We start from the raw sequence: 14,370 nt of genomic DNA on the forward strand, positions 1-14,370 counted from the left end.
TGTATATTTACACTGCCGAGGACCCCAAATTACCTGTTGCTCCATGACCACACGTGCAATGGCAGCTTGGACCACGTTGGTGCGGTCAAGGCAATCCATGCAATTCACACGAAAAATCCCTTCTTGTTTACATATTACCCCGTCTGGATCCACCCTTTTCAAAAACAATACAGGTGTATTTCACCACGTGAACGATTTTCGTAAGCATCCCCCAAACCGCAGTTCTTTAAAGGGTAACCATAGCAGCAGCAGCATTAGCTCTCCCTTGTTTGGAATACTATCATCCCATGCCAGACATTCCTGCGTCCTTTACAAACATTACTGCTAACTCACACCATCACTTCATAAGAAATGCATTATTCTATTTTTTGGGAAAAAATTAGGTGAAGAATAGTTTGTAACTTGCCCCCAAATCAGACAATCACCAAGAGGCAGAGCAGAGACAGCTCAGGTCAGGCTCTTCCACCCACTTACAGGTCAGGCAGGACAAGCATCACCCAGTCCTCCCTTTAGGGACCAGGCAAAAATGCATCTAAATGATCCCAACCCACCACAGCAAGGGCTGTGCAGCCTCCCCTGCCCACCTAATTTCTCGGGCTGCCCATGTGGTCTTAAGTCTAATCTAACGTCCTCTCCTGTCACTTAAGCCCGTTCTTCTTCCTGTATTGCCCTCCTGCCATCTGAGAACCATCTTTCTTCTCTGACAGTTTTGATGCCTGAACACTGAGAACAAACTCCCTTTAAGCCTCACTTCCCATGTTAGGGATGCTGAGAAAATGTGGACCCTGCAGCTCAAAGAGAACGGACTGACGCCCTCAAAGACGCTCTCGAAGTCAGAGAGCATTTTACTCTCCTCCACCCGGCCATCGACACCCTCTCCCTGTTCAAGGCTACCTGCCCGGGGAAGACCAACATTCTCTCGAAAAGGAGGATAGGAACTGGGACGCAAAACAAACAGAAAAACGTTCTCAGCATGCTGCTATTATTGTAATGCTCAGTGGTACCTGGAAAAGACACATGATTTTACAGACCAAGAGTCTGTCCAACTGACTCCTTTTGAAATACCTACCAACACCACTTCATGTCAAGAATGATGTCATAAATGGCATCTGTTAGTGTTTGAACATTCTCAAACTTCATTCCTCGGCTAAAATGCAGGCCAGAAGAAAGGAAAAAAAAAAGTTTAATAACAGAATTTTTAAAAAATGTATTTAAAACATAATATTTAAAGTAGCTAATAGAAATGATGAGAATTACTGCTGAAAGTGTATGAGGGGAGCACTACTACATATTATATAGGAAATCATACAAGTTTGTAACAACCTGCACCGTGAAATAAAGCACACTTCCAAACCAAATAACCCCTCACCGCCGTCGAGTTGAACCTAACTCACAGCAACCCCTCCTTGGGTTTCCGAGGCAAGGAGCTCTGGTAGCATAGTGGCTAAAGCACTTGACTGCTAACCAGAAGGCTGGCGGTTCAAACCCACCAGCCACTCCTCGGAAGGAAGGTTGGGCAATCCTACTTCCGTAGTGATACTGCCTCAGAAACCCAAGGAGGGGTCGCTATGAGTCGGGGCCGACTCGACGGCACATAACAACAGCAACAACAACAACTCTACAGAAGTAGATTGCCCAGTCTTTCTCCCGAGGAGTGCTGGTGGGTTTGAACTGCTAGCCTTTTGGTTAGCAGTCAAATGCCTTAGGTACTATGCCAACTGAGCTCCCAAAGCACAGCTGAAAATATATTATCATAGGTATCAGAAGTTTCTTCCTGCCAAAATCCCTGATACACAGGTACATTAACCCAAGTCACAGCCAGGATTATGACAAAAGAACGCTGCTTTCAGAAGGAATGCACGTTTTGAGTAACATGGGAGTCACCAATTGTTTTTCCAGAGCAAACTCTGGTGAGGCTGATCCACAGGGAGAGAGCTAGTGCTAACAAAGTCTGAAGACAGGCCAGCAGATGAGTCTAAGTAAGAGAGCGCCATCATTTCTGCCAGGCTCAGGCCCATGCAGAGAGAAATGCCCCAGAAGTTCTCCAACTGGTGGGAAAAAAGGGAAACGGAACGAAGTCTCCGAGTTGCATTGGAACAGAAAGCCAACAATTAACTTATATATCCGGCCAAAGCAAAACCCTTATGAAGATTAAAATGAAAACTAATGATATTCTTTCCCTTTCTGCAAATGAGGAGAGGAAGGAATTTCTCTCTTTAGGAAAAGGAGAAGCTAACGTCCCTGGGCAAGCACCGACCCAGCAGTGGAGCTGGTGAGGTTCATCTCCAGAAGCCACCGTACCAGTGCTCGTGGAAGTCAAACGACACGTAAGTGAGGTGCGAGTTGTTAAAGAGCAACACCTGCTTCAGGTAAGCATCTCCGATAATCTTCTCTCTTCCTGCCTGGTCTACCAAGTTAATGATAACCTGTGGGGTGGAGGGAAAAAAAGAAAAGATAAAGAAACAATTAAGTTTAATCAGATTTAATCAGATGTTAGATTCATAATGTGATTTTTTAAATCTTTGGAATTATGTTTTAGAAATATTTTCTAGCTATGCTAAAAATTAATCCATTTGAGCCTCAACTGTTTTCCAATAAAATTGAATTTTCATTTGTTACGTTCAGGTTTATGAGAATTGCTTACAGCAATGGCATTAACAGCTTTTCTATGCATTAGCAGTATCCAATTAGAATACATAATGAACAAAGATTGTTGATAATAACATACTTAAAACATCTAGAATAATTTTTAAAGAAAGGTACAAGACCTACACAGCCAACACCATGCAACTCTCTGCTGAAACACAAGATACTAAGTGGGAGATACGCCGTGCTACTGGGAGAGAAGACTCAATGTTGTAAAGACGCCAAAAAAAACCAACTAAACTCACTGCCGTCGAGTCAATTCCGACTCACAGCAACCCCTCTTTGGTTTTCCAAGGCAGTGAATCTTTACAGAAATAGATTGCCCCATGTTCCCTCCACGGAGCAGCTGGCAGGTTTAGAACTGCTGACCTTCTAGTTAGCAGTCAAACACCTTAGGCACTGCACCACCAGAGCTCCCTGTAAAGATGTCAAGTCTCCCCAAGTTCATCTATATACTCAACAGTCCCAATCAAAATGCGATCAGGAATTTTTATGGATATGACAGATTAATTCTAAAATCCATCTAGAACAGGGAAACGAGAACTAATAATAATAACGGGGGATGTGCCCTACTGGAGAGCAAAATATACTCGAAATCCACAGCAATTCAAACTGTGGAACGAGTACAGAAAGTGACTCAAATGGAACAGGACACATTGCTTGGGATAACTGCTAGGCTGACTTCTAGCCAGAGATTAGTTTTGCTTGTTTATGAGCTCAAAATCAGTTACGTACTCTTATGGCTGGCTTCTCTCAACAGCTGTAAACTGTTCATTCACACAGTTGCAAAGTCGCTGTGCAAACAGACCACTATGTGTTTATCCATTTCACTGCTGCTGAACAATCAGGTGGGTTCCAGTTCACGTCTAAAAGTTGGGCTGCTGAGAATACACTTACGTGCGCCTTATGGTGCGTGTACTTAACGCAGTGCTGTTAAGGATGCAGGAGTGTAATTCCTAGTCGTAGACTGCGGCTGCATAATTTACACTGCCAACAACAGTGTACCAGCGTTCCTGACGCTCCACACCTCTGCCAACACTCGGTATTTCCCATCTCTCTTATTTTAGCTATTCTGGTGTGTTAGCAGTGGTTTTAATTAGCACTTCCCTGATGACTAACAAAGTGGAACATCTTCCCATGTGTTTATTATTAGCCTTTTGGATCTCCTTTCTCATGAAGAGTCTGCTCAAGTCTTTTGCCCATGTTTCTTTTTGGGTGTCTCTCTTTGTGTTACAGATTTATAAGAATTTTTTATATACTCAAGACATGAGTTCTTTGCCATATACATGTACTGAAAATATCTTCTCCCGTTTTGTGAATTGCCTTTTCATTCTTTAATGGTATCTCCTGATAAATACAAGTTCTTAACTTTAACAAAGTCAAATGTATCAAGTGTTTTCTACTATGATTCCAAAAACCATACCCACTGCCATAGAGTTGATTCTGACTCATAGCAAACCTCCCCTCCCCCTTAGGTTTCTAAGACTGTAAATCTTTACAGAAGCAAATTGCCTCATCTTCCTCCCATGGAGCAGCTGGTGGGTTTGAACTGCCAACCTTCTGGTTAGCAGCCAAATGACTTACCAGCTACACTACCAAAGTTCCTTCAATGATTAGTGCTTTTTAAGTCCTTTTTAAGACCTAAGAGATCACAAAGATGTTCTGTTTTCCTTTAAAAGTTGTATTGTTTTACCTTTCACACCTAGATCTATAACCCAACTGGGATTGATTTTGGTATATGGTATGTATGACAAATATCAAAGGTAAAATTACTAGGTCAAACAGTATAAGCGTATTTTATTTCAATTGATCGTCACTGTTTTTGTTAGCTGCCATCAAGTCATCGATTCCAGCTTATGGTGACCCATGTCTTCTGAGGTGCCACTGTTGTTGTTGTTGTTATGTGCCGTGGAGTTGGACCTGACTCATAGCGACCCCTCCTTGGGTTTCCGAGGCAGTATCACTATGGAAGTAGGATTGCCCAACCTTCCTTCCGAGGAGTGGCTGGTGGGTTTGAACCGCCAGCCTTCTGGTTAGCAGTCAAGTGTCTTAGGCACTGTGCCACCAGAGCCTCTGGGTGGGTTTAAAGCACCAACCTTTCAGCTAGTACTTAAGCACTTAACCTTGTGTGTCACCCACAAAATGGCTCTATCTACTCATGCTCCCTCCAACAAAGATATTGCTTTGATGACTAAGGGTCACCTGACCCAAGCCATGGCCTTTTCAAGTTCCTCGTATGCGTGCAAACGATGGAAAATGAAAAAGGAAGACAGAAGAAGCACTGATGCATTAGAATTGTGTTGGTGAAGAGCGAGCCAATCAGCCTAAGAAGAAATACAAGCCGTACGCCCCTTCTGAGCAAGGACGGTGAGACTTCGGCTTGCTTCCTTTGGACTCATTATCAGGAAACACTGCTAGAAACTAACCACATGATGGTTGGTAAAGAAAAAGTGTCAGTGGAAATGAGGGAGACCCTCAAATACATTTCAGCGGCCCCACAGTCTGAAGAGCTCAAATGTGCCAACTACCCTGCAGGTGGTGGAGGACGGCAAGCTTTGGTTCTGCTCTACATCACATGTAGGCTCATGAGGCAGAGCTGACTCAGTGGCAACGAACAGCCACAAAGGGTGAGGCTCTCATTCCCCAAATGCTGCCTCTATCTCTTATCATCAAACTATACATATTTTTTTCAATCAACTTTTTTCAGCATTTGCTTTTTACTTCCCTGCTAGGGCTTTGTTTGGGATTACACTGAATTTATATATTAATTTAAAAAATAAAATAAAATCTACTCAATATTGAGTCTTCTCTTCCAGGAATATGATATTTCTCTCCATTTATTCAAGTTTTCTTTTCTCTTCTTCAGTTATTCTTTTTTTTGCCATACACACACACACACACACACACATATATAAACCAACTCACTGCCACTGAGTTGATCCCGACTCATAGTGACCCCCTCCTTGGGTTTCCAAGGCAGTATCTCTACAGAAGTAGATTGCCCAACCTTCCTTCTGAGGAGTGGCTGGTAGGTTTGAACTGCCAGGCTGCTGGTTAGCAGTCATAATGCCTGAGGGACTACGCCACCAGAGCTCCTTATAGAGAGAGAGAGGGAAAAAAAAAATTCTCTCTCTCTCTCTCTGTATGTATGCATGTGTGTGTGTGCACGCACGCACATATATCTTTGTATGCCTATTAGATGTCAAGGTATTTCTTCCTATTTTATTCTTATTCTGTTAGAAAGTAGCATCCCACGGCACTGCACAATCAGTCACTGATGACAGGAGAATCACTACCTGTTACATAGTAATCTTCCATCTAAAATCTGAAATCTTTTTCAATTGGTTTTGACTTATATGATCTCATTCCTATATGCAAGTGCATGAACATACATGAAAGGTGGGCAGGGAAAAAAGATCTTGGAAGATACATACCAAGGTATTATCTCCAAGAGGTGAGAGGGTGGGTGCTATTGAGAGATGACTTTCATTTCTTACTCTAGATACTTCATAGATTGTAATAATCAACCGATAGCAGTCTAATTTCATTATGTTATCCAAATACAGTCTCACGTAGCTAACTCAACGATTATCTTTAAAGAATATCAAGAATATCCTTAGCTTGAATCTATTTTCAACATCATTATAAATGCTACTTCCCTTAATTGTGAACAGCATATTATTGTTTTCATAAAATTAAAAGAAACAGATATACATATTTAAATATGAAGGAACATTGTACTACCATAGAACAAAGCCCACCTGTTTTTCATAAATTTTCAGTTGTTCTTCAAAATGGGCACAGAAATAGGCAACAGTTTCCTTTTCACCTACAAAGAAGTGACACAAAATCGATTTTTCTTTCCCCATTTAAGACAGAAATTAGCATCTATTCCATCTTTACCCTTACTCAAGTAATTTACTGCAAGCTCAAACTAAGATTGTCTAAAACCAGTATTTTAAAATGAAATGCTATGCCAAAGACATCTGATCTTTTTTTTTTTTTTGCAGTGTCTGATCATCTTGTTTAATTAGACTGAACAGAAACATATCTGAAGGTGCAAACTGTGCAGTTACGACATTTATTATTTATATATCCAACCTACTCAGAAAAGACTTCACATGGCTTATAATAAAAGAATAAAAACCCCTCTAAAACAAGGAAATTTAAAATCTGAAGTTACTGAATTCTCAAAGCATACAAATTAAGCTTTGAAAGAAAAATATTTTACAGATAATTTTAAAAACCAACCTCATGCCAGTAATCTAATTAAATTCAAATGACTTAACTATTATAGTGCTAAAGTTAAAACACCTGAAGACATGAAATCAAACAAAACAAAAACAAAAACAAAAACTCTCAAGGAGAGACATTTAAGTAAAGACATCTTGACTATTTTCGCTGGGTGCCTTCTTACTAAGGTATTTCCTACTACTACAAATTAATGGCTCCATTTACCTTTTCCAAAATTAAGCATTCAATAAGAATTTCAAAGCAGCACCAATTAAAAATCTGTGAAATAAGCTATGTTTTGCTCTACTGTTAGGGAATTTATGTTTATTATTTAATAAATGATTTAAATAGTCAACAACTATTATTATCCCTGTAATTAATAGATCACTTTCTATTGAATTTGATATTATGAGTTATTGTTTTCAATGAAGTCATCAAAGCAAACCTATCAAGTATCTAATTTATAAAAGAAGAGAACATTCTCTTTGATATCATCATTTGAACACCAAATAATTGACGTACTTACTTTTGTCCAGCCGAGGTCTTGGATTATATCGATACCCAACCTGGCTCCAAAACACAGGCACAGACCCTCGAGTCTGGATAAATGACAGAGTATGGTCGTGGGCATGGATTAACTGCTCAGTCTCCACGTAATTTGCAACGTTTCCATTTTTATCAACTCCTCTTCGTTTATAGCGCATTCCTGAAAGAAAATAGTAACACTGAAAAAATGCATTTAGTCTCACTAGTTTATGCTTCCTAACCAAATACACCCACAGCTCACTTATCGACATGGCTCAGTTCCAAAGACTGGGTCATTATGCGAAAGTCAGCATTATATGGAAATGGGAGGACGACCACACCAGATCACAAAATGGAGGATGACGACACCGTCACATAACTGCCAAACCACCGAGACTCATGGCCCAGCCAAGCTGACAAGTATTCTTAATCACCACAGCCAGCATTACTCTTGGCTACAGCCTCAGCATCCACTACTGCCAGATGTACATCATTAATTTGCAAAACAGTCAGACAGTAGACCTTGTACTACTGTTGTAACTGGGAATGTTGGATAACAAGACAGTTGGTAAGTGAGGAGTAGTTGGGTATGTATTTCAGGATTGCCTTGAGATCCAATGTGCAACTGCCAGGCAGAACAGTATTGTCTTACTCAAAAATCATAACCAACTTTAAAAAGCGGAAGCTAAGATAGTTCCTAAGAATTCAAAGAAGGTTTTCCCACAAGTACTAGCACTCGAGATGGATCAATCCCTGTGATACAAGCTGTTATGGGAACATCAGCATTCAGAGGCTTATCTCAACCGACTTTCTTCTCTCTCTCCGTGTCCTTTTCTTCCTGCTTTTGCCAATTCTTTCTATTTACTCCTTTCCAAAGATTAGGCCCCAACTACATCACAGTATTGAGAGTCACTCAGCACTCTGAAGTAAACTGTGCTTCCAAACCCATTACTGTCATCAGCGTTTCAGCCCATCTGCAAATTTTCCATTCCCACCTGGATTTGATTTGCACACTATTATTATCGGGCTGCCTGCAGCTCACCTGCTCGGTGCCTACTTCGGCGTGAGATGAGAGCCACTAGAAATCGTGGGTGAATGTCATCCACACAGGTGGACTCCTGGGGTGGGGTCTCTGGGCTGCTTTTCTCATCGTCGGATGCTTCATTGTAATTAACTACGAGTTCTTCAATCTGCACAAAACCTTGAATAATGGGGATGATCCAAAAGTTCACATCTGGTATCTGAAAACAATACGGACATCATGTTGCTTTCATTCTCTATGGATGGCTACTTCTTAAACGCCAACAGTAGCTGGTACATATATGTCAGTTATAAAAAGCAGAAACCTTCCATACTTTACTCATATTTTCTATGTAAAGGAGAATACTAAGGAAGGAAGGAAAGAGGAAAGAAGGGAAAAGAAAATGAAAGAGGAAAAAAGGGAGGGAGTGGAAGAGAGAAGGCAAGAGAGGAGGGAAGGGAGGTCTTCCTTCCTCATGGTGGTGAATACAGAGAGCTGAGTGGAGGGGAGCCCAGCACTGGGGCCAGACTGCTGGGGTGCAGAGTCAAGCTCCACCACCTACTAACTCACAGAGGTCAATCACTTCACTTTACTGTGCCTTGACTTCCTCCTCGAAGAAATGAGTAAGGAAGACTGAGGAAGAACTGATGTCTTTGAGTTGTAGTATTGGCGAAGAATACTGAAAATACCACGGCCTGCCAGAAGAATGAACAAATCTATCCCAGAAGAAGTGCGGTTGGAATGCTCCTGGAAGTGAGAATGGCCAGACTTCGTCTAGCCTACTTTGGTCATGCTGTCAGAAGGGACCAGTGCCTGGAGAAGGGGATCATGCTTAGTGAAGTGTTGTTATGTGCTGTCGAGTCGGACCGACTCATAGCTACCCCTCCTTGGGATTCCAAGGTGGTATCACTACGGAAGTAGATTGCCCAACCTTCCTTCCGAGGAGTGGCTGGTCGGTAAAGTGTAGGGTCAGCAAGAAAGGGGAAGACCCTCAATGGAGGGACTGACACAGGGGCTGCAATGACGGGCTCAAGCAGAGCACGCACTGTGAGGCTGGTGCGGGACGGGGCCGGGTTTCGTTCTGTTGTATGCTGGGTCACTATGAGCTGGAATCAACCAGAGGTCACCTACAACAAAAGTCACACTACCTCATAAGGCTGCTGTGAAAGTTAAATGAATACATGTAACATGTTAGTATATTTCAGTCATATATTGTTTACAGTATAGCATTATACTATAAGTATACAGTATTTAACAAACGTGCCTGTGAGATTGTTATTGATATAAAAAATAAAGCTTAAAATTTGATTTTCAACTCCCAATTCTATTAAGCCTTTAATAAAATACAACCAACTCTGATCATTTTATTACGAAACACATAGATCTCCTCTACTTTCTTTTCTTTTTAAAATTTTATTGTGGTTTGCATCAAAGTTTTACATACATAGCAAACAATTTTCTCATTCAACAGTTTATACACGTTTTGTTTTGTGGTATTAGTTGCAATCTTCTCAATACTCTTACTTTCTAATTTAGAAAACTACTTCCTTCACTAAGCCAAAATCCAAGCAGCAAATGAAGTAATATATTTCCTTAAATATATTACTTTAAAAAGTAAAATCCAACATAATTAAAAGCCAAAACACCAAATTTCTTGCCATCAAGTTGATTCCAAGTCATAGTGACACTGTAAGACAGAGCAGCACGGCCCCAAGTTTCAACTGTGTCCAAGGCTATAATCTTTATGGAAGCAGACTGTCACATCTTTCTCCTGCAGGGCAGCTGGTAGGTTGGAACCAACGATCTTTAGGTTGGCAGCCGAGCGCTTTAGTCACTGCACCACTAGGGCTCTAAGCCAACCTAGTTAGAGGAGTATGGATTAAAGTTAGAGATTGACTCTTCTGTGTCCCTCAGACCAAGACCATCCAGGTTTCCCAACGGACTGTGTGCAGAGAAACAGGGATGGAAACACTCCAGAGAGCTGCTCCCAGTCCCAGTTTCTCCCCTTCTGTCTCCACAGCTGCATCTAGACTCAATCACAGCATCAACTTCAAATCCCTCATTTACTCCAGGCCTAGCTCACGGCTTTATGAGTCTGCAGATAGGATCTCAGGAAGGGCGTTAGAATTGAAAACAGTCAAGGGACTCCCTGTATTCATTATTCTTATCACCATTCCCATTATTTGTAATTTGTTCTGGTAACAAATGCAAAACATGACAGGGGCAGAGAAACAGAAGTTGCCAAATACCACGCTTATCAGTTTTAGATGGTAATGTAAAACATGTTCTAATAAAAACTCTGCAAAACTTATTACAAAGCGACATTGTGGATGCCAGTGGACAGGACCAACACTCATTGCCAAGGTCCTGATCGTCCCTCTCTTTTATCACTGGGTCATGCTGGTCGTAATTTGATCAGCATCATAAATAGAGGTGAGAACAACTTCATGCCTCCTTCTTGACACGTTGGGTACATATTATCCATATTATCGCTAGATCAAGACAACGTCTTTTATACTAACCCCATCAGAATAGATGTATGTGGAGGATGGTGAGAAACACAAGTAAAGAGGTTTGAAATTTCTGAAAAGTTAAAAACAAAAAAGGTAATGTATGATCCTATTCAGCTTTCCAGCTGTTTTGTTTGTGGCACAGATGGCAACAGGCACAACACTGCTGTTGCTGGGTGTCATCCCTTTGATTCCAACTCATGGCAACCCCACGTGACGGAGCACAACTGCACCGGCGGGGTCCCCAGGCTGTAGGCCTTACAGGGTTAGACTGCCAGGTCTTTTCTCCCACAGAGCAGCTGGTGGGTTCAAATCGCCACCTCTCGGTCAGCAGTTGACCACTTGACCACTGAGCCGCCATGGCTCGCCAAGAGGCACGTAGGAGGCTTTTAACTATTTCACGATGAGATGACTAAATGAACCAATCTACCTTGGACAGAGTAAAGGAAGACAGTAACCAGTACACCAGCAGGAACCTCCCACGGTGGTTTGATCATACTCCCTGTCTTCCCTGAATCAAATACTGGCAGTTCTGGAATGGATTTAGAGATCTGTCTCTTACAGTTCCCTAATTTTAAAGATTAGGAAACGAGGACCCAGGGAGGTTAAATGACTGGTATCATTAAAGGAAAACTGGGCTTCACACTTCCAACGGGTACAAACAAAATATCCCTTACATAGGAATTCCACAGACAGTACGTCCAAAGCCTTGAATTACTAGTATCCTACGGCAACCTGCTAAAAAGACAGGCTTATGGATGTGTAGTGGGAATGTGGATCGCCTTAAAATAATGGCTTGGAATTCCTAAATGGCCCCATTCTGTAGGAGACAACATTAGAGTGGAATCTGGATTTTAATACATGTGGAAACACTTGCTTAACAACTGTAACTCAAGATATTTTAGAAACAGCTACTCACACCAATCTCAGTGAGATCCCGTATCATGTATTTATTCCAAAAAAATCTGTCATCAACCTGGAAAAAGAAGAGAATGCACAGTTCAGACACACATGACTGGTGTTTTCCTACGAAGGCCAGACTGGCCCACACACTGTACGGCCGGGATCCTGCTCTGAGCGACATCAGTACCTTCTGCCAGAGGGGACGGCCGTCCTTCTCCACGGCGCTCTGTCTCTGCACTGAATTGGTCAGGTCATAGGTCAAGCTGTAGTAAAAGGATTCCGAGTCCATGAACATCTTCAGCAGCTCCTCAAGCAATCTCCTTTCCAACTTCTCCTTTTCTTTACTTTCCTTAACCTTTAAGACATGACATCTCCTCTTATAACAGGAATGAAATGTAAAGTACGACATGGCTAACACACAGCTTCCTAAGAGAGAACTGAACATAATTCCAAGGGCATGCAGAGACAATGCTTTAACACAACAAAAGATCCAGAAAAGAAACTTACTGGCAGAAAAATTATCCCTCAATTTCAAACTACCCAAAAATGCACTCAAAGGCGTGTCACTTGAGCTCTTACTTTCTTTTTATTAGGCGCAGACACATTGGACTTAATATGCGTAAAGGTCTTCAGCAGAAACTTTGAGTCATCAGGAGATGGTACGATCTTCTCTGGTTTGTTAATTCCAAAGTGATGCTTCTTACAGAGCTAAATAATTACAAAGAGAGATGATTCGTTAGCATTACCACTTGCTGGGTGTGCTTGCTGAATGTGCAGGTGAGAGCGCAGAAGTCGACATGCTGCTGCTCGTGCATGCGAGTTAAAAATAAGCTTCAAGAGTTAGTAAAATGACCACGACGACAACTGACATGAAGAAACACAGTGGTGATTTCAATGATCAGAACGCCACCGCAGAGAGGACGACGTAAACAGCACAGGGCAAGATTTAGAAGAGGGGAACCCAGGCTAGGATCCTAACTACAGCACGTTCAGGCCCCATACAGCTGACAAACAAAATGTGCTAACTAGGTTATTAACGTTCCAACAACTGGCAGCTAAGAGGAAAAAGACTGCAAAATACACGTTTGCTATGTTATTCTTTCAGGCCATGCTATTTATGCTAAATATTCATTAATGCAAGCTGACCAAGCTTTCTGGTTGAGAAGATGTCGTAAAATCTGTTCTCCTGGGAATCTTAAAAAGTGGACATTTCAATTACTCCCTCTCCTCCCATCCTTCAACGAAATAAGCGTAACAGTATATTCTTTGGATCCAGAGACTTGCTAAATTTGATGAAGCAGTAATTAAGGGCTGTGGGAAGTGTACTGTCCAACTGACCGGGGTGAAGAAGAGGATAGGAAACGTGAACATGGCTTTGTTAAGAAGGGCACAGAGGTTCTAAAGGTTACTTGATGACCAGAATGACTGGTCGGATAGGGTCTGGTAGAACCCCTAAGACTATGGCCCCAAGTTACCCTTCAGGCCTAGAATTGGACTCACTCCCATGGCTTGGCTCTCAGCCCAACAGCAGAAAGACCTACATCAGAACACCTACCCCAAGGCAACGGACCCACCTACTCTAGGGAGATACAGCCCTTAGAGCAATTGGCCATGGGGCACCAGAGGGACAGCATTCACACAGAGGGAGAGCTGGACAGACAGGAGTGCACAGCTAAGAAGGGCACAGTGAGGGGGCAGTCACAGTGACGGGAGGGGAGGGGAGTGTGTTATGGTCGGGGATGGTAATTGGGGCATGAAATCAAATATATATGAACGGTTGAATGTAAAACAAATTTGCTCTGTAAATTTGCACCCAAAGCACAATAAAATTAAAAAAAAAAATAAAATAAAGAAGGTTACTTGGTTAAAGTCAAGGGTTTACACATAATTTCATGTGGCTCAGCAAACAAAGCAAATATTTGGAAAGGAACACAAGATTTCTATTAGTCATATGCATGATTCCATTTTTTCAACACATCAGTTTCACTGCTCCTCTAAATGACAGATTGCTATGAATTGAAAAAAAACAAAACAAAACAAAAACCCAGACTCACTGCCATCAAATAGACTCGACTCACAGTGACCCCTCCTTGGGGTTCCAAGGTGGGATCTCTATGGAAGCAGATTGCCCAATCTACCTTCTGAGGAGTGGCTGGTGGGTTTGAATGCCAGACTTCTGGTTAGCAGTCAAATGCCTTAGGCACTACGCCACCAGAGCTGACATGAATAAGAGTTACTAAATGAATACAGCCACTAAACACTTACCATAATTGGTATCTTACTTACAGAATAACCATTACCAGATGATTAACTCGGGGGGGCACCACAAAATCCAAACTTCAATTACAAATGTAAAAAGAAACAAACAGGAGTTCCGGCAAGATGGCGAACTAGGCACAAGGACTGCACAGACGCTCTTCAACAAAGAAAAGGGAAACCAATTAACATAGACACAGAAGATAATCTTGGACCCCTGAGCCTTGAAGGGAAGGATACAAAAGTGGACTAAACCCCAACTAGCAGAAGAATTTG

At 41.8% G+C, this 14,370-nt stretch overlaps 1 protein-coding gene across 1 annotated transcript in view; it reads right to left on the minus strand.

The window, feature by feature from the left end:
- The window catches only part of INPP5F (inositol polyphosphate-5-phosphatase F), an 82,039-nt gene that overhangs the window by 24,603 nt on the left and 43,066 nt on the right, over positions 1-14,370 (minus strand). The window contains exons 4-12 of the mRNA XM_042780411.1: positions 12,418-12,546; positions 12,026-12,193; positions 11,855-11,911; positions 8,447-8,645; positions 7,406-7,585; positions 6,408-6,475; positions 2,302-2,426; positions 1,070-1,147; positions 34-154 (exon numbers count right to left, since the gene is read on the minus strand). Of these exons, the coding sequence (XP_042636345.1) occupies positions 34-154; positions 1,070-1,147; positions 2,302-2,426; positions 6,408-6,475; positions 7,406-7,585; positions 8,447-8,645; positions 11,855-11,911; positions 12,026-12,193; positions 12,418-12,546 (1,125 nt within the window). The remainder of the gene's footprint in view (positions 1-33; positions 155-1,069; positions 1,148-2,301; positions 2,427-6,407; positions 6,476-7,405; positions 7,586-8,446; positions 8,646-11,854; positions 11,912-12,025; positions 12,194-12,417; positions 12,547-14,370) is intronic.

Source organism: Orycteropus afer, unplaced genomic scaffold, assembly GCF_000298275.1.
Source record: "Orycteropus afer afer isolate SDZICR_OR568_19922 unplaced genomic scaffold, OryAfe1.0 scaffold00038, whole genome shotgun sequence".
Classification (NCBI taxonomy): domain Eukaryota; kingdom Metazoa; phylum Chordata; class Mammalia; order Tubulidentata; family Orycteropodidae; genus Orycteropus; species Orycteropus afer.